General features: G+C 31.8%; 1 protein-coding gene across 2 annotated transcripts in view; it reads right to left on the bottom strand.

The window, feature by feature from the left end:
* Mctp (multiple C2 domain and transmembrane region protein) overlaps nucleotides 1–26,583 on the bottom strand; it is an 85,475-nt gene that overhangs the window by 40,992 nt on the left and 17,900 nt on the right. For both annotated transcript variants that reach the window (XM_031970792.2, XM_076369563.1), the window contains exons 3-6: nucleotides 8,213–8,608; nucleotides 5,638–5,904; nucleotides 4,015–4,157; nucleotides 2,353–2,544 (exon numbers count right to left, since the gene is read on the bottom strand). In XM_031970792.2, the coding sequence (XP_031826652.1) occupies nucleotides 2,353–2,544; nucleotides 4,015–4,157; nucleotides 5,638–5,904; nucleotides 8,213–8,608 (998 nt within the window). The remainder of the gene's footprint in view (nucleotides 1–2,352; nucleotides 2,545–4,014; nucleotides 4,158–5,637; nucleotides 5,905–8,212; nucleotides 8,609–26,583) is intronic.

Here is a 26,583-nt window from a genome sequence, read left to right on the forward strand (position 1 = left end):
AAATACCACCTCCTTGTACTACATTATTAATCATATTGAAAAATTACGAACAAGTGTCGTTTAATTACATGAACTGCAGTGTGCATTTTATTAGTGGTCACCGATGACCTTCGGAACGCCACTGAATAATTAAGTGCCAACCACTTACGACTACCATAACAGTCGACGAGTTATAGATACTAAACATGGAAACGAGAAACAATCAAAAGCACAATTAAATTTTTAATTTCCCGCTATTAAACATCAAATTCAATTATCAGACCGCTCCAGATGAAATAACCGTTGTTTAAAAGAAATGCTGACAACTATAATTTTACTACATAAGTTTTGAAATTATTGCAGTCATTCTGAAGTAAATACCAGAGTTTCTCTATCTGCATGCATTCCGCATTCAAATATTGGATCGTTAAATTTTTACTGATAACTACGACTCGGACACACAGCAAAAAACCAATGAAATGGTTTAAAAATTTGGGTCACGGTACAATTGTAAAAAATACATTACGTCACACAGTAAAAAATTTGTTTTAAATGTTCTGTTTTTCCATCAGATATGTGGAATTGTAATTACATTTCTTTTTCACACAAAACGATTTCGTTAATTTTCACAGAATGTATTTCGTGGGTTTTAAGATCTTTCTTAATTTTAATATTTCCATATTCATAAATTATTCATCCTTTCAATCTGCATTTATAATTTCCAAACGTTTTTTTATTATAAAAAATAAGTCATACAAAATTGAGATGTATAAAATTGTTATTAAATTTTATATTTATGTATTGTTATGTATTCACTATTTATTAAAAAATAGATTCAATGAATTTTAAGAGTTATTTTCTGTTTCAATATCTCCGCATTAATAAATTCATTAATTTTTTCAGTTGCCGTGTGCGAAGTCTAAATATTCTTCTTATTCGGTACCAAAAGTGTTCACTAGCATTCCTTTTTTGTAGATAATATTTTCATTTGCTGAAAGCGAACATTTTTTCTGCGAAAAATTTATTTTAGAGTTATAAAATTTAGTTTAAATTTAGAGTTATTTAATACAATTTTTTAAATTATTTAATATAATTTTTAATATTATTTAATAGAATCATTTAATATAACTTCCAGAATTATTTAATATAATCTGTAATATTATTTAATGGAATCATTTAATAGAATATCTAGAAGTATTTAATAGAGTTTCTAAAATTATTATATAGAATTATAGAATAACCGAATTTTTAGTGAAGAATATACACGCTTTTAAAAAATGTACTCTCAGATAAGAAAAACATATATACACATCCATTCTTATCACGTATGTTACAAGTATTACGTTTTACTTCATACTCTACACAAAAGATGTTTTTGTTGACTAAGTACACATTTAGCGACGCTTCAGATGATTGATTACTAGGAAACAATTAATTGTTCACATGAAAAGTGTCTGCTTTTTACGATGACACTAGTGTATTTAAATTAAGTGACCGAATGTCATCCTGTTTCGATAAAATGCTCGTTTAGAGTTAAATGGTAATCGAGGCATGTTCACAAATGCGAGTGAATATTCGCACAGAATCAACGCAGTAGATTAACCTTTCACCGTATAATGACGAGTAAAATTTTAGCTCGACATCATAAACACCAGTGTGTTATTTATTATACACAGATCAAAGTGAAATACTGTTTTACTATTATTAAGATTCTACCTTCAAACTAAATGTATGCAATAAAGAGAAAATAATAAATATTTATATATTTATTTAGAATATAATAGTATGATTATTAAAACACGATATTTAGAAAATATTAACTATTATACAAAAAAGGAACTAACCTCAGTTTCAATAATATTTTAATATATTATTAATATTATCATCCTGAGTAATTTTGTAGAAGGTTCAGTTGAGAATCGTTGTTTATTAAAAAATGGTTATCAATAAATGTTTACTCGAAAGTATACATGATCACCTATTTATATTTGCGTATATTATAATATAGTTACTTAATAGTTATATTATAATACAATATTATTTAATATAGTTCACGGTTAATAAATATTGCGAAGAGTTCACAATTAGCAAATGTTGTAATTATTTAATAAATATCACATTCAACATTCACCAAATGTTCCTCACACATTCAAAGTTCCTTTCTAATATCAATTAACCATTTTCAAGTATTTATACATGTTCAATAAATAATCGTTCTAACACAAACCCATTTGAACGTCAATCTTATCAAAATACCTCAAGAGTAAATATTGTGTAATTAATTTAAATGTAAACGACAAGCTCAAACAGCAATACAAATCGTTATTGACCGAGTTAATATAAGAAAAAGTACAAATTTCTTAAATAACAGACCTGCTCCTTCTCCTGTTGATTCCTCGGCCAAAGCGTCACTGTCAAATGGATCTCGCCAAGGTGTTGTTTGGGCCTGGCCGGATCCTTCAGCTCCAACATGATGTCCTGCGGTTGGCCAAGATCGAGCATCGTCAGTTCCAGCTGAGCAGCGCCCATGAAGTCATCTTGAAGGCCCCAATCGTAGTCGAAGACCTGCCGAAACGATGAAGGTACGCGATTTCTTTGAGGTTTTCATAGCCGGAATACTATGATAAATGTTCTAACTTTCTGGGTGTAAACCGTGTCCATTAGGAATGATTTCCCGACGTTTCATCAGCATTGCAGCTAGCTTCGTCAGAGGTCTGAGGACTCACCGATACTATCGGATAAATTAATTAAATTAAGTAAATAAATATTGAATCAATAATCAGTTTTAAATAAACTATATAGATTTTAATAAATGAATATTTGTTCTTAACCATATGTTCCATATATTAATAAACTATATATGCTTATTTATTGATAAATAACCAATATTATCGGTAAGTCCTCAGATCCCTGATGATACCAACTGCAATACTAGCGAAACGTCGGGAAATTATTCTCAATGTACATAGCTTACACTCGGAAACTTTGAACACTTATCGACGAAGGTGTGTTGCTATTTGAGAGAAAAAAGGAAGAAGGAGCGAATAAAACATCCGAGAATGGCTTTTCTCTCATTTAAAATAGTCTGGAATCTAATGATTCATTAGAATGAGAGCGCTAAAGGGTCGTAGATAAGATCACTCGCGTCTCGTTTATATCGAGGGCCTCCGAGAGGATCGAGCTTGTTAACCCTCGCATGACTAATGCGGGCTCATTTTGAGCCAATAGTAGCCACTGCTGTACAGTGGGACCTCGAGTTACGTCCTCCCGATTTACGTCGTTTCGCAGTTACATCGTCTCTACGTGACGTGGTAATCAATTGCTTTTAACCAATATTTTTCGCTCTACACCTTTCGTTTTAACTGAATCAGTCTGAAACTTCTTACTTGAGTAAAGAATTCGTCGTACAATAGATTAATTTTATAACGTTTAAAAGGATTATACACGATATCAATTTATGCAATCTGAATTTAGTAACATTGAATAAAATTTATTCTTATTTTTTACTCTTTTTATCAAGCTATTGTGAAATCTATTTCTAAAATTGATACCAACTTTTCTTCTGAATATTTTGTTTCCTTTTCACAAATTGTAATTTATATATAATCTAATTGGAAACAAAAGTATTTTAAATATACGCAAAGAATGTGTCACTCGAATTCAGTTGACACAACAATAAAAGTGTTAATATAAAATTATTTCTTAAAACATAGTTAATCACAACTAAATTACGAGAAATATTATTGTAATATCGTTTGCTGTATTAAGTAGCATTTGCCTAATTTACATTGGCGCTGATACCATTATTATAATCGCTGTAATTAATAATGTAAATCTCTATGTTTCAGAATCCAATGATAAGCCGATGATATGAATATCAGATAGCCAGCTGACAATGTGTTAAAATCTGCATACAATGTAAACTCTATTCCAGCTCGTAACAGCCATTCGTCATCCGAGGATTAAATAAATTATTCCTAACGGCTAAATAGGCAACGTGCCGGCCCCACGATAAATAGAATTGCCGGAATTTACCTTGATTGTGAGTGGTTGGAAAGGGTCTTCGATAGGCAAGGTCACGCTCTCGTCCCAAACTGGATTCAGGTCGCGGTGAACGGTTCGCGACTTGTGCAGCAATCGACCGGAGCATTTCACTTTCACGTAAGGATCGCTGGCGCCTGGAACACGAAATTCGCGATGCGAGCCATTGATGAATAATTGGACTGGAAATTATTTTCGTCAGTCATTTTTTGCGCGCGCTGGCTGTAGCCTTTGTTTCAATGAAGTTAATTTTGAAGCTATTGGCATTGATGATCATCGTACTGTGAGGAGAAATGGTTCGGTATATTTTCAATTTGTATTGTATTGTTTAATTATTTTATTACTCTTAATTGTATTCAATATTGTTGATTATTGCCCAAGAATTTAATTTTGAAGCTTTTGACTACTGATGATCATCGTATTGTAAGGAAAAATGGTTCGGTATATTTTCAGTGTGTACTATGTAGTTTAATTTTTTTATTACTGTTAATTGTTTGGAATATTCTTGAATATTGATCAGGAATTATTGATGAATTAATATGTATTAGTGCTAGCTACTATTATTAACAGTTTATACAATTCTTTGAAGGGTTGTTTATTTTGTAAGTTTCAAGTGAATTTGTAAATTTCATCAAATTTATAGATCTGATTAAGATATTAATTATTTTAAATGATGCAAACTTCATCAGCGCATAAATTGCAGCCAACTATGTACACTTGATCGACATGTCAATTATTGCCAATTTGGAAACTTCATCAATGTACCAACTACTCTAAATTATTGTGAATGTAGTAAACTTCGTAACCGTATCTACTTATGAGCGTTGTAAACTTTATTAACCATTGATCAACATCACTAAATACAAACAACTATAACAAACTACAATCAAATTTTGTCCATTTTATCAATTCTCATCACTTTCATTAATCCTATCAACTACTCTAACTTACTGTCAATATTAACTACTCTAAATTACTGATTACAGCCAATTTAAAATGTAAGATACGATTTTTTCAATATCTGAATTATTTAATTTTTTTATAAACATTTGAAGCTAATTTTTGGAAGTAAGAATAGGTTTTCGCACTACAAACATTTTCTACTTCTATAATAATTAAAATTATAAAAAATACATGTACTATAGTTTAGATAACATATTTCTATTTATAAATGGTACCAAAATTTGTGTCTTCGGATGTTCCAATCGTTTGGAATATAATCCAATTGTGTCATTTTCTAACATTTTGGCTTAAGAAAAATACAAATATAAAGCAGAAGATCACAGTTGTACGCTCAGAAGAAATCAGAAATCTTCATTTACTTAGTTATTAACAAAAATATTCCTGAAGTTTACCTATATGTAGTACGTCTCTAGATAGTGTACCCCTTTAAATAAATCCATTTCTATGGAATTGCTGTGCGTATGGCGTCGAGAGAAAAACACTTTATTAAGCGAAACGAGCATCGCTCGTTTGAAGCGGCTCTCTCGATTACAAAGGCAAACGGGACGAAATAGGTGTAAAAAAATCCGATAACGGTTCAAATTCATTTGAAAATAGTGGACAGAGGTGAAGAGAGAAAAAAAATGGAAGGAAGACAAAGGAATATCCGCTCACCGCATCTATCCATAGCGACGAGGTTGGTCCCCCGTCTGATGTGCAAACGAAGCTGGAAAAACGCATGCTGCCTCAACGCCAATTCCCTTCTCCGCGTGGCTTCTTCCAGATGGAACACGTTATCATCCTGGCCGATCGATCCCGTGGCCTCCTCGTTCTGTGTCTGGAAGCTCAAGGATCCTTTCGAGTGAGCCTCGCTGCATTTTCCGGGACTATCCTCCGGCTTCGTCACGACATTCTGCCTTCCGCCGCGCACCAAAGGTGACTCTGCCAACATTGAACCGTGATGTTTCGATAAACAGCTGATGCTTCCAACGTAAACCTTACGAAGATACAAGGGTTGCAAAGGAAATGTGTTCGACTGTTATATAAAGAAGAAATTACTTTTATGGAAAGATTTAACGGTTGGTGGAAAAATAGTCGACCATCTGACTCTGCTAACATAGAACTGTGACCTTTCGATACACAGCTGATGTTTCCAACCCATCGTCGCAACCTTTGTGAAAATATAAAGGTTGTAAAGGAAATGTATTTGACTGTTATATAACGAAGAAATTCCTTTTTTGGGAAGATTTAAGGGTTGGTGGAGATATAGCCAATTATCTGATGAAGGAAAAGTCATTTTTGAGATGAGAATGATACTGTTAAGTGTTAAACAAGGGCAATGTAATATAGTGGAATTCTAGTAACTCGAAAATTTCTAAAATATAAAAACTTTCTTCGAATTTAAAATATTGCACGATTAATAAATGAGACACATTTAATAAAGAAAAACATGTGTGGTTATTAATGTCTCGGTCTCTTTTAAATGTACAATAGTGTTTAGTAAATTTCCCAACACTCAAAATACTATATTCCATAACTTTAAATAAAAAGTTAATAAAAAGACACGTGGTTGAAAATGGCAAATACTATAAGAATAATTAGGTACCTTGTTCTTACTTGATGTTATTTTCTCCTGTTCTATATGTAGAACACAAGTCCACTGAAGTTTTAACAATTAAATTCAACTTTTAATAAAAACAAATGTGTTTCATATTTGATTAAAAGTTGAACAAAATTGTTTAAAACATAAATACAGAAATCTGTACATCTACAGATTTTATAGAATATATAGAAAACTAAATATTATCGAGCAAAAATATTTTATCGTTTATTTAATGCGTTATCTTCAGTTTTAGTTTTGTTGTAAAAGGATAATTAATTTAAGCAATTAAGTATTTTTTAGCGGGAGTATTTACGACGTTTTCGAAATTCGCTGTTTAAAATGATGTAGAATCATATAGAATTTTACTTTCGCTTTAAAGTGTGAAAGTAAATAATTTTGCATAAAAGACTGCACACGATGCAGGCAGCTGTAAAATGGTGTTTTTTTGTTTCAGTAATGATTTCCTGAACCTATTTTTATTTTTGTACACAGAATACACTGATAAAAGCAACTTCGTTTAACTTTGAAACAGTCCATAGAGAACATTTAACCTCCGTGCAACAAATTTCAAAGTTAACGTCCATGAAACTTTGTTACCGCAACCACATCGAGGTTGAAACACTCTTTTTGTCTTACGTCTGATCGATTCTAACGTCAATCGGTCGAACTAATTGGAGTTTCATATTTAAAAAGGAAAATAAGCCCATTAGGCAGAGAAATGGTAGTCGTTAAGTAATTAACGAAGATCTATGTATATTATAGCTTATCAACGGTAATGCGCATGAACCAGTTCCGAATATGTCGAAAAACATCTTTGAAAGAATATTATCGAACTAGGTCAAATCAAATTATTGTATTTTTCGTGAAGTTATAAGAATTTGAGTAATATCATCGTTTTAAAGTTGTTCTCGTTTACACTTGTAAAGGTAATTTAAAATAATTATTACAAAATTGATTAAGAAGTTATTGATCCTCGGCTACAAGTCACTAATCCTTAGCTATCGATCCTTGGTTTTTAGAAGATTACTAAATAATGGCTAGTAAAGAAAGTGCTAATTATTTTTAAAAACGTGAATCTGTTAAAAAATCCTTCGTAGAATTCTATTAAAAAATTAACTCCAGTTAAAGCATTAATATTCTAAGAAGCCATAACTTATTAAGAAATCTTTAACTGTTAATCCCTGGATTTCCAAAAGGCTATTAAACAATCAACTCCAGCTAATGAAATTAACATTAGAACTATCAAGCATTTAATATGATTTAATATGATATCTAATCCTCAAGCTTCAATCCTTGACATTTAAAATACCATTAACCAGTCAACTGTGGAATTTTAAAAATCTCTCACTATACGCGTAATGAAATCAAATAATAAAGTATATACTCGTCGAACGTAGAGCAAATGCATCCACAATATATCCTAACAAAAAATTGAAGCAAAACTAACAATAATTGCACACTTATCTAAAAAAAATAAATAATTTATTTGAAAAAATTAGTACCATTTTACGTTTTAAGATGACGTATATACTCGTCAAACGTAGTGAACTGGTTAAATAATCAACGGCATAGGAAATATCAATAACCTGTATAGAAAGACGTGATTTTTTCTGATCATCCGATAACAAGTTAGGAAGTAGAAGTTACCTGGATGATTGAGGCAATGCCTGGCCGGGCTCTGCGTCGCCGAGGAGCTCTTGCTGTGTTCCGACGAGTAATCCGCCGCATAATCGGATTCGACACCGGCACTCCTGTAAGAGGCGTCCTGGGAGTGCAAATTCCCGGCATCCTTCGATTTCTTGCGCTCCTTGCTACGGCTGCGGGCCCAACGGCTCTTCAAAGTGGCGAAAAATGTGTGCGTACGCTGCGCCACCGAGGTGGCGTGACGATGTTGCCGATGCTGATGCGCGACCCCGGAGTCGGCCTGTTCACCGCGTCGTGACGGTGAACTGTTGTCGTTGTTCCGGAGCTCCGTGGCGCTTTTCGAGAGCTGACGGCTCCCGTTCAGGTTCAGTCTGGATCTCTCCTCCACCCGGCTATTCTCTGCAATTTTTCAGAATGACAATTTCAATTAAACCTCGAATCTTAATCTGTTAGCTACTATATGTTACTATAGTGGCTTTCGTGTACATCATCTTTTTGAACGATACGCCACTATAGCGGCATAAATCTTTCTCTGTGAGGTATAACTTCGTGATTAGTCCCGCCGTAACTAAAAGGTTAACCCTCTATTACAGCGTTTCTTAAACTTTTTTCATTCATGACTCCTTTTTGTCATCGAGATCATTTCGCGACACTAGATTTAAATGCGCTTAGTGGTATTTCTTAATATGTAAATATAATTTACAGCTCAACTTGCACAGTATTACGATTTTATACCTGCGCTGTACAGAAAATGAGGTATATTAAATTAAAGATAATGAAGGGATTGCGACTAATGTTTCTTTAAATTCATGTATCTGAATTAAATTTACACGACTCCAACATTTCGCTTTACGACCCCATTTGAAGCCGCGCTCCATAGTTTAAGAAACGCTGCTCTATTGCATCACAATTAGAAACTTAATTTATGTAGAAAAAACATTTTTTTTGTTTTGTAGCTGTATATGGGTGAAGTTCCTATATGAGAACAGTCATAAAATGCAATACATAACAATGTTTATTAATATTTTTTTATTTATTTCATTACCACGACAACATTTAAATAGAATAACAGATACATGTTTTTATAAACCCTTCATAAAAACTCATGCAATGGAGGGTTAACTCAATGTGGACTATTAATGGCTTCTGGAAAACATCTTTTCTTCATTACTTGATCGTAATTTTTAATTTTTATTGCGAAGTGATATTGAAAGCTTGGTTAAAGTGGTCATTTGTATATTAAATTCGGGACTATAAAAAGTATCTTGGAATATTTCTAGATTTTTTGAAATTCTACGCAAATGCATAAAAATTCACAGTCTAATAATACGATGTAAAAAAGAATTTTTTAATTTTGCTTTCGCAAGTGAGAAACGAAAAGTAAGAGGTATCATTTGTAACATAACAAACGTGATCGGGATTCTTATTTAGATCCGATTCACCCCTTGATCCAATTTGGCTGGGTCTACTCTACTCGTAGTTTGTCCACCGAAACGGGACAGTAGACAAACAAATCATTCACGAGCTAAGCGTGACAATTGGCTGACACAACAGTTGCCTCAGTCGTATCTACTTAAGTTAACCCCTTGCGGACGGGGATTTTCCAAAGTATCCAAAACCTTCAGCAAAGGAAGCTAAACAATACATGGGAAACCTCTTTCTTTCATTACTTCATCGGAATATTCCATTTTTCTTGCGAAATGATATGAAGGGTATGTTTAATATGTTTCTCTTAGACGGTAGAAAAAAAGGAAACTACTTACTGAGCTCTATTCATTTGAATAATTAAATTATTAGTTTGCAATTTTATATCCTAGATATGAAACTTTAATGTCACCAATTTAACGATATCCGTCTTCAAATGGTTAACTATCGTGCAGTGTCGTTTACGTTTACTGCTTCGTCTCTTTGAAGAGAGTGACAAATCTCAGATGTACACAAAGATGAAAGAAGTGTTAACTTGACTTTGTAAATTATTTTATAAATCTGCCACACCGTTACAAAAATAATTTTATGACTTCCATAAATAAATTTAATTGAACCTGTAATACTTTTTATATCAGCTGTGCCCACAGAATTGCTAAAGAATTAAATAGTATAAGTAGAAACGTTCAAGATGAAACAAATCGTAAGGCAAGTGGTTAAATAAAAGACCGAATAAAATAGGCGAGCAATAGAATGACTCGATAAAATAATTCACTGGAAATAGAAAAAAATTCGATGCTTCATTTATTCTCTTTATTCTTATCTCCACATAATTTTCTAATAGGATAATTCTGGGTGAAATGGCTTTATTTATATTGCCAAATATCTATATTGTCAATTATTTTTAATGCTATACTAAATCTTGCACATATTCTTACTTAACTATTCTTCGTATACCTAATTTACTTCCATAGTTATATTTTGTTTTGTTAGGTACTAACGACATTTACGACGTAACAGTTCTTTCAAAAAGAGTGGGACCTTAAATTAGAAAAAAAAGAATATTCCATTTCAACGTTTTCAGTTTTAGCTCTAGTATAAAATGAAATTCGTCTGACTCCGAAGTTTACCCCGTAAAATTCCCATAAAAATCCGCGGTCTAACGTGAACAATAAATCTAGACAACATAAATGACGTGCAAAGAACTGTCGCCAGAGTTTCGGTGTTAAACTACAGCTTGGATCACGTGAAAATTGGACGGGTGTGACTTAAAACAATATAGAAAGCTCGACGTGAAAAGCTCGAACAATCAAAACTTCGAATCGAAGAAACATAAATCAGCGCAACGGCTGGAGAGGAGTCTCTTGAATTACACGACTCGATGAACCATGAACCTCGAAATAGCGCTTCTAATACACGATAAACATTGATGTTCAGCTGAAATGTATCCATAAACAAGGAACCGAATCCGTAGGACTTAAGAAGCCGCAAATCTACAGCTGCAAAAGATAATAAACAACCCAATAAATTATTGGGATTTAGCAAATCGGAATTCTAAGGCCGAAGATCGGTAAACATGTTCTTGAGATCGTAGAATCTAGTAAGCTAACAGATGAAACCAGAGGAATGTAGCGGAATTAGCGAAAACAAATGCGCGAAGTGCCGAGATACTCGAGTCTTTAGAGGGTCTTATGACATCCCAGATTTCTGACACTGAGGATCCTTGACAGTTATAAGTCATACACGATTACTGGCACCGAGATCCTTAAGAACACTGTGAGCCATACACTTGGAGACGTAAAACAGTTTGCATCTCTAAAAGACCCCATGCGCATTAAGACCCTCCACAGTTGTTGATCAAAGATCAAGACCCAAACGTTGATCTTCCAATCCGCTAAAAATTGTTGAGACTAATGGAACAGTTAAGAATGATCTAAGATAGATCTAAGGATGATCTAAATTAGCGATGTTGAACAGACTGAACCCTATATGAATATTTATTTGTATTTTTAAAAATGCACTAAACTGACGTTAATAAAACTAAGTAATCCCATTTAAAAAAATTGCATTAACCTTGAAATCTCTTTAAATAGGAATGTAAACAAAATCGAAACAGTTTACTGAATGTCTATACGCGGAATAATTATAAAATTCTTTTCTTTTTCTACTAAACTATGAATGATAAAATAGTTTTATCAAGCATAATTATGAAAGAAATCATAGGGAAAAGGGTTAAGATTTTAGTTTAGGAAATCTTGCTTAATATTTGCAAATTAAAAAGAGAAATTGTTTTATTAGTTTGCATTTGACTGCAATTTGTATACAAAAGACACTCACAAAAGTATGCTCCAGTTAACTATTTATAGATCAACCAGAAATAAGTAGTTTTAGATAAGCTTTAACATAGGAAAACATGGGTCTGAAATGACCCACTCATGGCCCTGTATCTTTTTCACCGATTGATGTGCAAGTGTTAATATATTACGGACCAGTAGTTTTATTGGTTGTGGCCAAGTAAGTTTTACACAAATGTCAACACTAAATTTACGGACATTTGTCGTACAGTTTGTTCTATCGTCCTTAGAAAAATTAATATTCGTTCATTTAGATTTTAGATATCAGAAGTTTGAAAGTAGATAATTAAGATACATACTGACAAAAGTGCATCAATCAAAATCGACACAAACATTTATTAAATAATTTAGTGCTAAAGGTCGAGGTTACCAAGTAAATCTAGTGTTAAAGGCATGAGAATTCTTGTGATAGACCATAAGTTCTACAACAGAAAAGACGAGAATTCTTGTAATCCATCCGCAATGTGTTGAGTAGTACATATTTTCCCCTAAATTCCCTAAATTCCTTACAGACTAATACAATCAAGGTTAGCTGAATTTTATAAGTCCCTAGGTCGCGATAACCGTGCTCCTCGAGATACGTATCACGATTTCACATGTCCCGCAAGTCTAAAAGACATGTTCATCGACTTCCTCCCCATGACAGTCAAGATTTACTTTAACTAATGGGTTTACAGAAGAGTTTCACCGCATCCGCCTCGAGGGTCGCGATTTATAGGATACGATCGGTTTATGTTCCTGATCATCGAACTTTTGAAAGCCAGGCCCTAGCTTATCGAATCTCGCAAGTTCAGTCTTCTACGTAACGAGCTTCTGAATTTCAGCCTTATAGGTCCCCAGGTAGTATGTAAGTATTTGACCTCATGTTTACCGAAGCAGCATTATTATTCACCGGTTCTTGTTACATTGAAATCGAGATAATAAGATTGAAAGGGAACACGAATTTTGTAAAAAATATATGACAGCATATTTAATGAATAGGAGAAGTTTAAAAGAAAAAAACATCTGTAGTTATAAGTGTGATTGTCGGACTTTCTAAGATTTACAAAGTATTATATTTCATGACTTTAAGTGAAAATTAAATAAAGAATCAAAAATCTGTGTATATACTAATCTTTTAATTAAATGGGCTCGAACTGGTTTCGCCATTAATTAAGACTAATAAAAAAACTGATGCAAAGTGTCCGAACTTACACAATAATAAATATAGAGTTGGACATTTAATTAATTATGGATACATGTAGAAATAGTTAGAAGTGAGTAGAATATATTCTAATTTACATAATAACAAATATAAAGAATTGTAAATCTAATTAATTGTAATTAAATGTAAAAATGGTTAAAAATAAATAAAATATGTCCTACCCTATGTGATAACAAATATAAAGAGTTATAAATGTAACCAATTGTGAATAAATTTAAAAATGGTTAAAAATGAGTAGCAAGTAATGAGAGTATTCTTAGGAACGGTACTAAGGTCTTCGACCTTATAATAGGGAAACTGTCCCTGTATGCATTCTAGGTATATGTAATATCGTTAGGGAGGTGATCGATTTCTATGAACGCGGGAAAGCTACTTCAGCCTTTAATCCCTTCAATGAGGCCATTACAATCTCCTCCACAAAGGGATGTAATTACCGGCAGCGATAAAGTAACTTCCACGAAGTTTTCGAACAGGGACAATCAATCTTTGAGGAAGACTTATTTTTAATACAGCCAATTTTTTATAACGATTAGACGGATTAACTTGTCGACCACCTTGTCACTCATATATGCCTGACACAGTACTTTATACAAACTTAAAAATTCATTTTAACAACGATATATTGACGATAATAAATTCCATTAAAGTTTATTAAATGCCAGAAGGTTGGAAACGAAATCATAATGATCAATCTTAGGCCTTGCTGTGCAATGGGTCATATATTACATATTACGATCTAAACTTTCGTTTATTTTTCACTATATTGTATAATGACTGCAGATGTTTATGTAAAAATATATGACATGACTTATATTAAAGAATGTAAGATAAAAAGATATGATTGAACTGATATTAAAAAGAATTCTATTGTCTGGATAAACGGTTTCAGTAAATTGAAAACTAAGTCAAATTGCATTTTAACAAAACTTTTGTTTTATAAATATTTGAAGATCTTTGTACACTATGAATGCATAAAATTCTGCAGTGCAATCATTGTTATGCTAGATTTAGACTGTGCTATATTTGATAGTATAACCTGAAGCTTTCGTCACTTGGAAGAATTGGATAGTATCAATTTCATTTGAATAATTAAATGGGAATGAAATTATTAAAATTAGTTTTCATTGCAGCTTACCTAACTAACCCATCTGTGCATTTGAATTCTTAGCTCGCTATGTTTCTTGAAATCTATGATCTTATTTTCATGAGACCTTCGTAAGTATTAACACGTTGACAACCACGAAAATCTTGAACGTTTTGTATGTCACTTATTTTTCGTAGAAAAAATATATAAAAACAATTATTAAGTATTTGGTATTGTGGAAATGGACGTATTGGTGAATGATGAACGCGTGTGCAATAGATGAAAGATGCGGTTGCGTGTGTCTGTTTTTTGATAACTATTCAAGGCATTGGAATGATCTAGACTAAATCGATTTTCTGTAATATTGATTTTTATATGTTAATGATGTTCATGTTAAGACTACTTTTACCGAAGATGTTGAAAGACCCTTCAAAATTTTAACTTAAAAATATTTTCTTAGTTTAATTATCCTTCCTCAATTGAATTATGGACATTGTGTATAGTTAATATTATAATCGTCATTGGAAAAGTCGAAAGGTCAATACAGAATATACGACTAAACTTGGAAAATAATTTTAAGTTAAAAATTCGTAAGATGTCTTTTGACACTTTCGATAGTAATAGTACTAACTGAATCTAGAATATTCCAAATGTACGTGAAGTTAATGCATGGTGACGAAAGAATATTTTAAAATGTGTACGAGTGAGATGAATGTATTTGAATGTACATATTGTGCGCGCGATTTAATTTAGATTCATTGTTTTATTGCAAGTTGTGTAATAAAGATATTGTTTATATAAATAAAATATTCTTTTTCTCCTACAGTATCACGATGCTTACGTTACAATATTATTTAGTTACACTTAAATATTTTTATTCAACATCAGTCATCTTACATATTGTAGTTGTTTTCAAGCAATTCGAAAGTATCGGTTATTGGTGACCACGGTGATAATCATCGCATTAAAGTAATCGGAAATGATTTGGGACGGTCTTTAAAATAATTGTAGCGCTGTTGGTTATTCTAGGAGGGCGAGTCTGATAAAAAAGAAAAAGAAAACTTTTCATGGAAGTAGGACGTTTAACAAAGCTTCAGCATATACATGAGTAGGCATGGCTCGGAACACCATTCTATGTATTTAGGAAATTGCTATGTGGATGTAGGTCTTACTTCCGGCATTGACTCGACACATTTACGGCGTCCCGCGGAATGATTAGAAACGATAGAAGCCGCTCAATCAAACTCGCTTTTTGAAAAACATTCACCATCAAAACAACAATAATATAATCATTTCATTTTTATTTAATTGTACAGTCTCCGATTAACCTTCTCGAATTAAATTATCGTCCTTATAAAAAAGAACAGTATTTTTTCCATAGCCTCAATTCCTCCAAAAGTATTTCGCCATTCTCATTCAAATGTTACACCCTGTATACATATATGTAAAATAAAAAAAGTTCTACGTAATATTATTTATGTATTATTTATTTATATATTATTTAAAAGAAATATTTAATATAGACAAATAATGACTGAATAATAGTTAGTAATTATTTTATATGTATTTATACATATCCTTGCAAGATCCCATTACCAATAATTAGAAACAAAAATAATAAAACTATAATTAAAAACATTGATTTACTTTTAAATTATATATACAAATTACATATTTCATTATTAAATAATTAAACCATTAATTATTAATTTCCTTATTTATAAAATGTTATGAAACATTATGAAACCACCAATCAATTCCATGAAACTGTAACACCTGGCCACATCCCAACATTCAACTTAACATTTTGTAGCAAAAGTGCGTCAAATGATTTATATTCTTCGTATGAACGGTACGAATTTTTGAGCGGGCAAAGAAAATTCAACCAAAGCGCATTCTTTGTCCGCGTTATCAAGCATGAACCACCCATTCATGTTCCAGGGTCATTGTGTACGCGCACACGGAACGCCATTTAGATTTCCATAACGCAAAAGCAAGTTATGTGCTGTGACATAACTGTGCGAGCCTTAAAGGAGCACGTATAATGTGTTTTCCTTGTATATTCTTTCTAGTCGCGTCGCTTGCCCCTATTTTCCTATGATCCTCCACTCGTTCCTCCCTTCTCATCATACATCGATAACCTTTCAACCAAATATCAAATGTCTCCGATTCCCGTGTCCTTTCCAACTTAATATAATTTTGTAATACACCTGACTCTCCATTTACCCGGAATATCCGTTCCACGTGGATTCATTTTACATGAATGAAAGTGGCGTAAATAAAGTTTTTTCACTATAAAATAAAACGAAATATTGGAAAGAAAAGCTGGTATAAGTTTTACAAATACATATTTAATGTATATTTAATTTTTTATATTTTATAAATATATATTTAATAGATAAGGAAATGAGTTATTAATAATTTAATGATTTAATTATATAATGATATATATATGAAAATAAATTAATGATTTTAGTTATATTTTCGTTATTAGTAATTTAATATTTGTTTCACATAGGTTGACACTTACGTAACCACCTAAAAAGAACTATAACTCTAACCTGTTTTATTCACTTTAATTAAACTCATTTAACTGATTTTGTTAAGAACTTTGTTTTATAAAAGAAAGAAAGGTGTTTAGTGAATTGCTGATAATCCTAGCTCACGACTTACTAAATATAAAAAGAAAAATTAATCAAAATAAAAAGCAGTGTGTTGCGAAGGGAAAAATGGGAGATCACCCCATTCGGGTGACTAAGTATTAACAAAAAAATAATAATGACATTTAGGAAACAAAAGTAAACTTTGTTCGGTGCCACTAAATTCAAATCACGCAAATTGATATCACGTGCAAACAGTAAAAGAGTAAATAGTGTAATAATTTACCGCGTAAATAAGAAACTCACACGAAAGGTGTGCCGCGTAAATGGAGATTCAGGTATAGTCACTATTTTACACGCCATTTTTACGTAAAAACATGATTCTAATTTTTTCGCTTGTTTCTTTCAGGATTTTGAACGGATTTTCCCTTGTATCATTATTAACCCCTTGTCACATGATTTTCTTTGCAACTATGCTCAATTAATCAATATAAGAATCTTTAATTTGCATACGATGCGAAGAATTGTTTCAATTACTGTAAGTACATGCATACTTTGAAGATGAAATATTGAAAATATTGAATTGATGCAAGAGTTTTAACGTCTTTTTATAAGAAATAAAAAAAAGAGTTTTCAAATATTTTTATTGATTATTATATAATTTTCATTGGTTACTATTACACCGTCTCCCTTCTTTCTATAAGCTGATTTATTCCATTATTGTAAAAATATTGCGATTTTAAAGAGAAAAATAAATCCAGTGATATTTCTACTTGCTGCAAAAAACATCAGAATTTTTACATCACCCAATAACAGAGCAATTTTTCGCTTCGATCAATGTGCTACGAGGAACATTGATTTTTGTTAAATTAATCTGGAAATTTTCAACGTGAATTTCACTCGTCATTATAAAAGGCAAGGGCTTCAGAGACTTGAGTATGATTTTACTTTTTCTCTTGCGCTTCTAAAAGAAATCTTCCTATCATTAGTGACAAATTGCACGAGCATGATTTTATACTTTAACTTTTATTTCGCAATACAGAAAGACGTTTTCCATTTTTCCTGATAAATTGCAGGAGCATATTTTTAGTTTTTTTCTATTGCAATTCAAAAGAATGTTTCCCATTTTTCTCGACAAACTGCGGAAATATGGTTAAACTCTTTCTATTTCCTTCTCTCATAGTTGAAAAGGATGCTTTCCATTTATTTCGCACAAACTATATAAGTGCAATTTTACTTCTTTTAGTTTCTTCTTTCACAGTTCAGAACGAGATTTCTCGTTTTTCCTATCAAACTGCACAAATATGTTTACGCTCTTTTTCGTTTTTCTCTTTTATGGCTTAAAAAAATGTTCTCTAATTTTCCTACCAAATTGCAAAAGTAAGATTTTACTTTGTTTTTAATTCCCTTCGTGTTTGAAATTTTCGCTATTACAAATAATAATTGTTGCGTTTACCGTTATTAACACATAAAACGTGCGTATTAAACTGAAACGTTTGAAAATGATTTATCATCTATATCATTAGATAATAGTTTAACTCGTTGTACTCGAGAGGCAACTCTGAGTGATCACTTAGTTTGATACAGGAAAACATAAAGTTTGACATGTAATATTAATTATTATTCGCGACCGCGTATAATTTCACAAAGTTTATAGGTGAATACCGCAACGATCTACTATTCCATTGTGCATAATTATACAAAATTTATGATAGAACTGTGTTGTTAATTCTTGAATATGGATTTTGAAATGACGTAGGATTAACTAGTGGAATTTTTTTTTTTAATTATAATGTAGATGTAAATATTTCTTGTAGAAAAATTAAAAATAACGTAGGATTCCGTATTCAGCTAAAGAATTTAGGACGACGTAAAACTACGTTGCCGGTTTCGAATGTATTAAACTTCGTATAATGCATCAATATTGGCAATATTAAAATAAAATAGTTTCCTTCCTTAATACTATTACTACTGAAAGCATCAAAAAACCTCTTTTGAAATTTTAACTTCGAATTATTTCTTCAGTTTAATCACTGTTTCTCGATTTAATTTTGGACATTTCCTGTAGTTAATTTTGTAATCGTCATTCGAGAAGTCAATTCAAAAGATACAACTGGACATGGAAGATCATTTTAAGTTAAAATTTCAAAATGTGTCTTTTGATATCTTCGATAGAATTTACATGTAACTTCTTATTCGGTTAGTTTAAAAAAACGTGCTGTATTTCTCATCCGAAAATGTTGAATATTTCTGATGAAAAACTTTCGAAAGCACAGTGTTAATTGAAAAGAATATTTTTCGCCTTTCCTGGCAAATTAGAAAGGTAAAATTACATTTTTTAATGGTTGCACGCAGAACTGTTTCGTCTTCATTAACACACTGCACCAACATTTTCCTAGTTTTTCCTTTTACAATCCAAAATAACGTTCCCTGCTTTTCCTAACAAACTACAGAAATAAAATTGTACTTTTTTTAATGGTTCTGCAGGGCATTTTCCGTTTCTATTGACAAACAGCAAAAGCAAAATTTTATTTTTTTATTATTTTCTTTCATGTTTCTACTGAGAATTTTCTATTATTACTGGGAAACTGTGGAAACATAATACTCACTTTTTTTCTGTTCATTTTGATAATTCTACAGGGTATTCCTCATCATTTACAAACCCTGGAGCCATCGTTTTGCGTTTAATATCCATTTGAATTTTTCTCAAACAACTCTTAAACGGATCAAATAAATAAAACAAAAGCATTTTCTTTTCACCACGCTGGAACGAATTTATTACTGGAATACATTTTTAACTTGAAAAACGCAAATGAAATTCATTATTTATTCAAACATTCTTGTTCAGACCATTAGCAATTATGTAATACCATATGTCAGAAATGTTTAAAGGCATGCGCCAAATATCAGAACATTTATTGCTTGCCTAATGAATCGATAATATTTTTGTTTTGTTGGATATCATTTTTGTGTCTCTCTGAATTGATTAAATTGTAATTTATCTGTCTCAAAACATTTATTTTCCTTGATATAATTTATTAAATAATCATCCAGTTATAACAATTAAATAAAGTTTATTAATGAAAATACTTTGTTTCATCAGCATAACATATTACTCAATAATATTTTGTAATTTCTAAACATTTGTAAACGTGAAATACGAAGTAGGATTCGATTGATGCGACATTCGATTTAATGCAAATTATAAAATGTTACTAGGTCGCATTTAATGCGAACAAAAATTCAGTTAATGCGAGGTTCGCGGGACTTCTTTTACCGATACAGTTTTCCGTGAAAAAATCAAATAATCCAGAAGTGAAACGAATCATGCAAATCAGCGGAGATTTAGATAAAACGCCTACTGAAGCATAAAAAGAAAAAGAAGGTGCAATCTATACTACTAAAATATTTTATAAAATAACGAACATGTTTATTTTATTACAGATTAATAAAATATGTACAAAAAGGTATAATTAAACATTTTTGTTGTTTTTTTTTAAATTAGAATTAATTCTTATAAAGTACACTATGTATCAATTTCTGAGCCACCCAGTATATGGAAACCAATCGAGTTGATCGTAGCAAGAGAGGGAACATCCGATAGGGGAAGGAAAATGACCTTAGTGCGTCGAATGTTATTAGATTTCTGCCAGATTCCCCGGAAATGTTCCTAACACATTAATCCACGACGGAAACGAATACGACAGGCGATCCCCCAGCTTCAAGATACTGATCTAATCTAATTAAGTAAGGAATAACATTTATCTATTGACTTGCAAGTATAGCATAAGTATACTTGTAGTAAGTATAATTACATTTTCTACAATAAGTATAGTATAGTATAACTATACTTATAGTCAGTATCATTACAACTTTTCATCATAAATATAGATATACTATAATTATAGCACGTATAATTACACTTTCCACAATAACTATAGTTATACTATACTTATTGGAAGTATAATTACACTTTTCATAATAAGTATAGTTACACTAAATTTTTTATATATTATAGTTACAGTATATTCCATATAGTTATACTACGCTTATAATATGGTACTTTTCACTATTTTCCATTTCTACTGTCAAACTGCAAGAGCTTTACCTAATTTCGTATTTTATTGTAATTTTTTTCTATTTCTTTATTTTCATTGTTCCACAGGCTTTCGTTTTGATTAGAAACAACAAAACATGATCTTGTTTTCCCTATTATTTTGTTCAATCATCCTATAGGAGATTTTTGAAATAAAAATTCTTTTTGTGAGATAATCTTTCTAAATTATTTGCTATCCTTGTTAAAATATATTCGGAAATGTAAATTAAAAATTTGCGACAACAATGTTTAAATTATCAATTCAAACCCAAATGACTGTGGAGTTTAATGTTAACTAATAAAATTTACAAATGTTAATTAAATTGAATTTACATAAAAAGTTGAACGTCTTGTACCCTAAAATGATATATAAGCGATAAAATAATATTAAAACCGTTATTGATTCGAACAAGTTTGGCAAGTATTAGACTATCGATTTTCGTCCGAGAATATCGTAATAATGGTTATCTCGAAGTTCAGCGAACATCTGACGCAGTTTAAGAAGCTTTGAAACAAGGTCAGACAGAACTGTGAAGCTTTTATTACTTTGTGTCCTGGATTCGCTTCTTACGTTATGATTAGATATTATTTAATCATTTCACACGGTGTATCCGATCGATCGTGTTTGAAATATCACCTCGAAGCAAATAATAATAACAGTTTTACCAAAAATCAAGTTCATTACACAGTAAAAATAAAAAAAAATATTTTATTTGTCTTCAACTCACGTAAATATATTTATATTACTAAAAATAAAAATTAATAACCAAACTCTGAATTACATATTCATTAACAATATTGTATATGTATGATTTTTATTCATTTTCGCATTATACTTTTAAACTTACGCCTATATGCACTTTTATTACGTGTTCATTTAAATGTATTTTCACATGTTATAAATATATATCTCAAATATGCAAATCTTATATAGAAAAGTTGTATAAATTGTAAAAGGTTTTACAAAATAAATATATAAATAGAATATTGTGTAGATATATAAATAGAATATTGTGTAGACGTATATGAGTCACATATACGAGACAACAGTTTTAATAAATCTCATGTTTCGTTTAAAGTTCAATAAAACTGTTTCCAGATACAAATCTCTGTTGAATTGCAACTCTTATGAATTGATCGGAAAATGTACATAAGCACTGAGTTATCAGCAATCGGTTGAAAAATACAAATTAAACCCTGAATTTTAAAATCTGTAACATATGCAGATACGACAAATGTACGAAAAGTAATATACATAGTACTAACCCTTTGCTATCAAAAGTATCTTTGTGAACATATCATTTATTATATCATATGTCTCATATCTATTATATCATTACTATTACCACTATTATTAGTATTTTATTTCTTAAAAACAAACGTAGTCCATATAACGCGTAGATACTCAAAAGCTTTTGTTCCTAGGAATTGAATTGCAATAACATTCACAAAAAAATAGAGACAATAGTTGTACTTAATTTGAAGTTCGAGAATGACACTGCTTACCAGGACAATTTTACAGTTAAAGGGGTTGATACCAGAGTGTAGGAAGATTTGCTGTTGTCATTTCGAAACCCATAACCGAAAGGAAAGCTGTTATCCGGCAGAGATAGAGGACAGCCATCGGACGAGAATCCTGGTTATATATCTGGTCGCCCCACGGAAAAATATGAGGGCTGTTTGGTCCGCTGCAGTCGTAAAACACATGGGGAACATGAAATCATTTATTACGATACTAGAGAGGGGGGAGAGCTGGCTGTCCTCCAATTATTTAAAAAAAATGTACCACGATAAAGTCAATATTGCGACACGAACAACGACAACCATTCTTGACCTGCGAATCAGAGGTAGAGGATGTTTGTTTTATGGGTACCCGTCTCGATTGAATCTCAAACTGAACGGAGAAATCAAAACGCTCTTGGAGGAAATACACGGCTGAAAGAAGAACATACAATTCAGAAGTTATGGGGGGAGGGGGGATTTCAAGAGGAAACACGCGATTCGAGGGGTTAGAACAGAAAATACTGAAAATTTAAGGAGACGTGGATTTTTCTGTATTTGTGATCAATTTTTCCGTAAGAATGAATCCCGAGGAATTTGTCGAAGAATGATTAACGATGTTTTTGAAAATTAAACGTAAGGAAATATTTATTTCGATTTTTGGTTGCTGGATAATAAGCTAAGAAAATAAAGTTTAGTTATATGTGAATGGTAAAGTTTGAAATTATGTCCATTGCTTCTTTATAGACACACCGGTAAACCCTGACAGTGTTATACATAAGTATATACATTACTTTTCATTGTTTTGACATGAAAAAATATTATGAGAATATTCTTTTTTTGAAATAAATTGCATAATAATACTAATTTTTCATTTTTAAATATGTTTATGTGCTTTGTAATTAATAATATATCATAACCATAATAAAATTGTGCATTCCCTTAAAGAATTTAAGTAACTTTTGTTACGACACACAAATGAGTCGGCTAATTTATTCACTCAATTGTATTTTTAAAGAGTCTGTAATTTTTATTCTCACCGCACAATAATACTGGTACTACCACTGACACTAAATAACAATTTTATTCCCCATTGCTTCTAAAAAAACCTCACAAACACGAAATATACAATTTCCAAAAATCCCTAAACAGTTAACTTCACGTTTCCATTGATCAAAATAAAATACTCCATCCAAAACATTCTTTTCTAAATGTTACCTAGCTCCACGCTACAGCGATCAAATTGACAAAAGTGCAAAATCGCTCGTCGCAAGCACTTGCGCGCAGAAAACATCGCCTTTAGATACTTCCGGGGGTCAGGTGAATCAATTAAACTACGGCGCGGTGTTCCAAACAGGATAATGTCACGTTCTGACCACCAAGGGAAAGAGGAGCCCCAACAGGAAAGTAAACTAACAAGAGTCGAATCCGTTTTATACCTGAACGTACCACCATTCTTATGCGATCGGCTGGATTGTAGTGTAATCTCACCGTCCGATCCACCGGCACGAATTACATGATCAAATGATGGCAATGTTGCTTTGAATCCGATCGCGAAATGAATTCCTCGTCTCGGCGATTCACATGACGGGATAAAATAGTTTTTTGCGCGAATAAGGAGAACGAGTACAGCACGAAACGTGCAAATTAAGGAAGACGGACGGGGTAGAGGCTGGCAGGACCTTGTTCAATCAGGCTGAATTCATGCTCAATTTGGAGATCGCTCGAAAAGACGAGTATCTATGGATCGTTGAAACTCGAAGACGAGATTAACACTCGGGGCGATTAGGCTCGCGAACGAAAATTAAATTTGAAGATCGTTGGCCGTACCGATGGGGATTGAATTATGGGAGCACTGAGACGACAAATGAAAATTAATCTTTCATAAGTGAATGTTTCGTTTGCTGTCTAATGATTAAATGTAAAATTTGATTAATTAGGTTGTACCGTGTTCAATTTAGGGACCGTTTGACAAGGCGAGTATTGTTACATCGTTAAAACTGATGATTAGGCTCGCGAATGAAAATTAACTTTGAATTGGCTGTACCAATGAGAATTAAATTCTGCGAGCATCGAGTCGGCGAATGAAAATTAGTCTTTGGAATGATTTGGTCGGCAAGTGAATGTTTTATTTATTACCGGATGATTAAATGTAAAGTTTGATTAACACTAGAATTACTAGAATACTATAAAAATTACCTATCTAGAAACTTTTATTTCACAATTCTCAAAATTATGAAGATGCTTTTGTGAAAAATTACAAAACAGATATGTATATTTGTATGAGTACACCAGTACGGGGCACTTACAATCTCGAGGTACATATTTTAAAACTTTTTTAAGACATTATGGAACAGTCACTCTACTTACTCGACAGTTTTCGTGTTAAATGGGTTGAATGTTCAATTTGGGGATTGTTTAATGAAACGAGTATCTCTAGATCGTTGAACCTCGAAGACGAGATTAAGATTTATGATGATTAAATTCTCGATTGGATTGACAAATGAATATTCTATTCGTTGTCCGATGATTAAATGTAAAGTTTAATTAACTGGGTTGAATTCATGCTCAATTTGGGGATCGTTTGACAAGACGATGTGTGAATGTCTTTAGTCGTTGAAACTTGAAGCTGAGATTAACACTTATGATGATTACATTCTCGAATGAAAATTAACGTTGAAGATCGTTGGCTGTACCAATGAAAATCGATTTCTGGGACCATTGAATCGTGAAAATTAATTTTGGGGATGATTGGGTCTACGAATGAGGATTCAATTTTCTAACGATTGAATCGGCAAATGGAACTCAATTCATCAACAATTGAGTCGGCAAATAAATTTTCTATTTTCAATGCGATAATTCAACATAAAATTTTATTAGTTAAAAAAAATTCTTGCTTAATTTGGGGATCGATCGAAGCTATGAATATTTCTACATAGTTAAAACTCCAAATCGAGATTAATATTTAGAACAATCATTATTAGCTTTCAACACGATTAAGTCTAACGATAAAAGTTTAATTTCATATCGATCGAGTAGACGAATAAAATGTTTTTTTCATAAGATGATTTGGTACGACATTAATAATAGATTAATTGAAAAATGTAGGCCGACTGTTTCTGGAAATATACAAGAATAGATCGTTTGTACAGTCAACTCGAAACAACGTATACGTTGACAAATCAGATTTAACAGTTTACGTAATCGCCGTGTGAAGCCAGATTTAACACCAATCATCGCCAATACAGCCTCGTTAAACTTCATTGACCGTGTCGACTCGAATGCAGATATTATCTGACGCTGTGTACAGCAACGTGACGCGGGATTGACAATGTGAGGAGGGCGGCCGGTTCGATTGACGATGTCCCTTTCCCTTCTAACTGATGGAAAGTCGTATAAAACTGGGTAACTCTGACACTAACCAATTTAACACTAAAACTACCACACCAGTCAGAATGACTTTTAATTTTAAATGTCTTATTCTCTTATTTTGTAATTACTGATATTATAAATGTGTTACATATTTGAAACTGTTTTGAAAATTAATAGTTTCATATTAGGTAATGTAATAAACATTAACAGAAATTAGCACTAAAACTACCAAGCAGTTGAATTGACTTTTTGAAATTCCACTATAGAAACTTCAAGAGTGGATCTATTGAGACTTGAATTGATCTATAATTCAGTTTGCGTATTGCTAAATCAATATCTTTAATAATTTCTCTGATAAACATCTCTTTAATAATTGCAGAAAAAGAAATCAACAGTGGATCATTTTGATCCGTCTGGTAGTTTTAGTGTTAAAAAAAAATGTACTCTTATAATTTTTAAAAGAAATACACATTAATCATATTAAACACTCGATGGTTCTAGTGTTAACAGACGTTTCGAGCGTGAAACTTGTAGCGTTGATCTTCAAGAAGTTAATTTGATCAATTAGCCAATAACCTTGAAAATCAAGCGATTCTTACATCACTGATTTTCTAGTGACTTCTGTTGTTTGGAATCGTTTTCATTATTACAGAAATCATACGCTATTATTGATATTTTAATTACTTCTGTGGACTATCAGAAAAGATTAAGTTTTAAACAATGTAACTTCAATATATAG

This window comes from Nomia melanderi, chromosome 7 (assembly GCF_051020985.1).
Source record: "Nomia melanderi isolate GNS246 chromosome 7, iyNomMela1, whole genome shotgun sequence".
Taxonomy (NCBI): Eukaryota; Metazoa; Arthropoda; class Insecta; order Hymenoptera; family Halictidae; genus Nomia; species Nomia melanderi.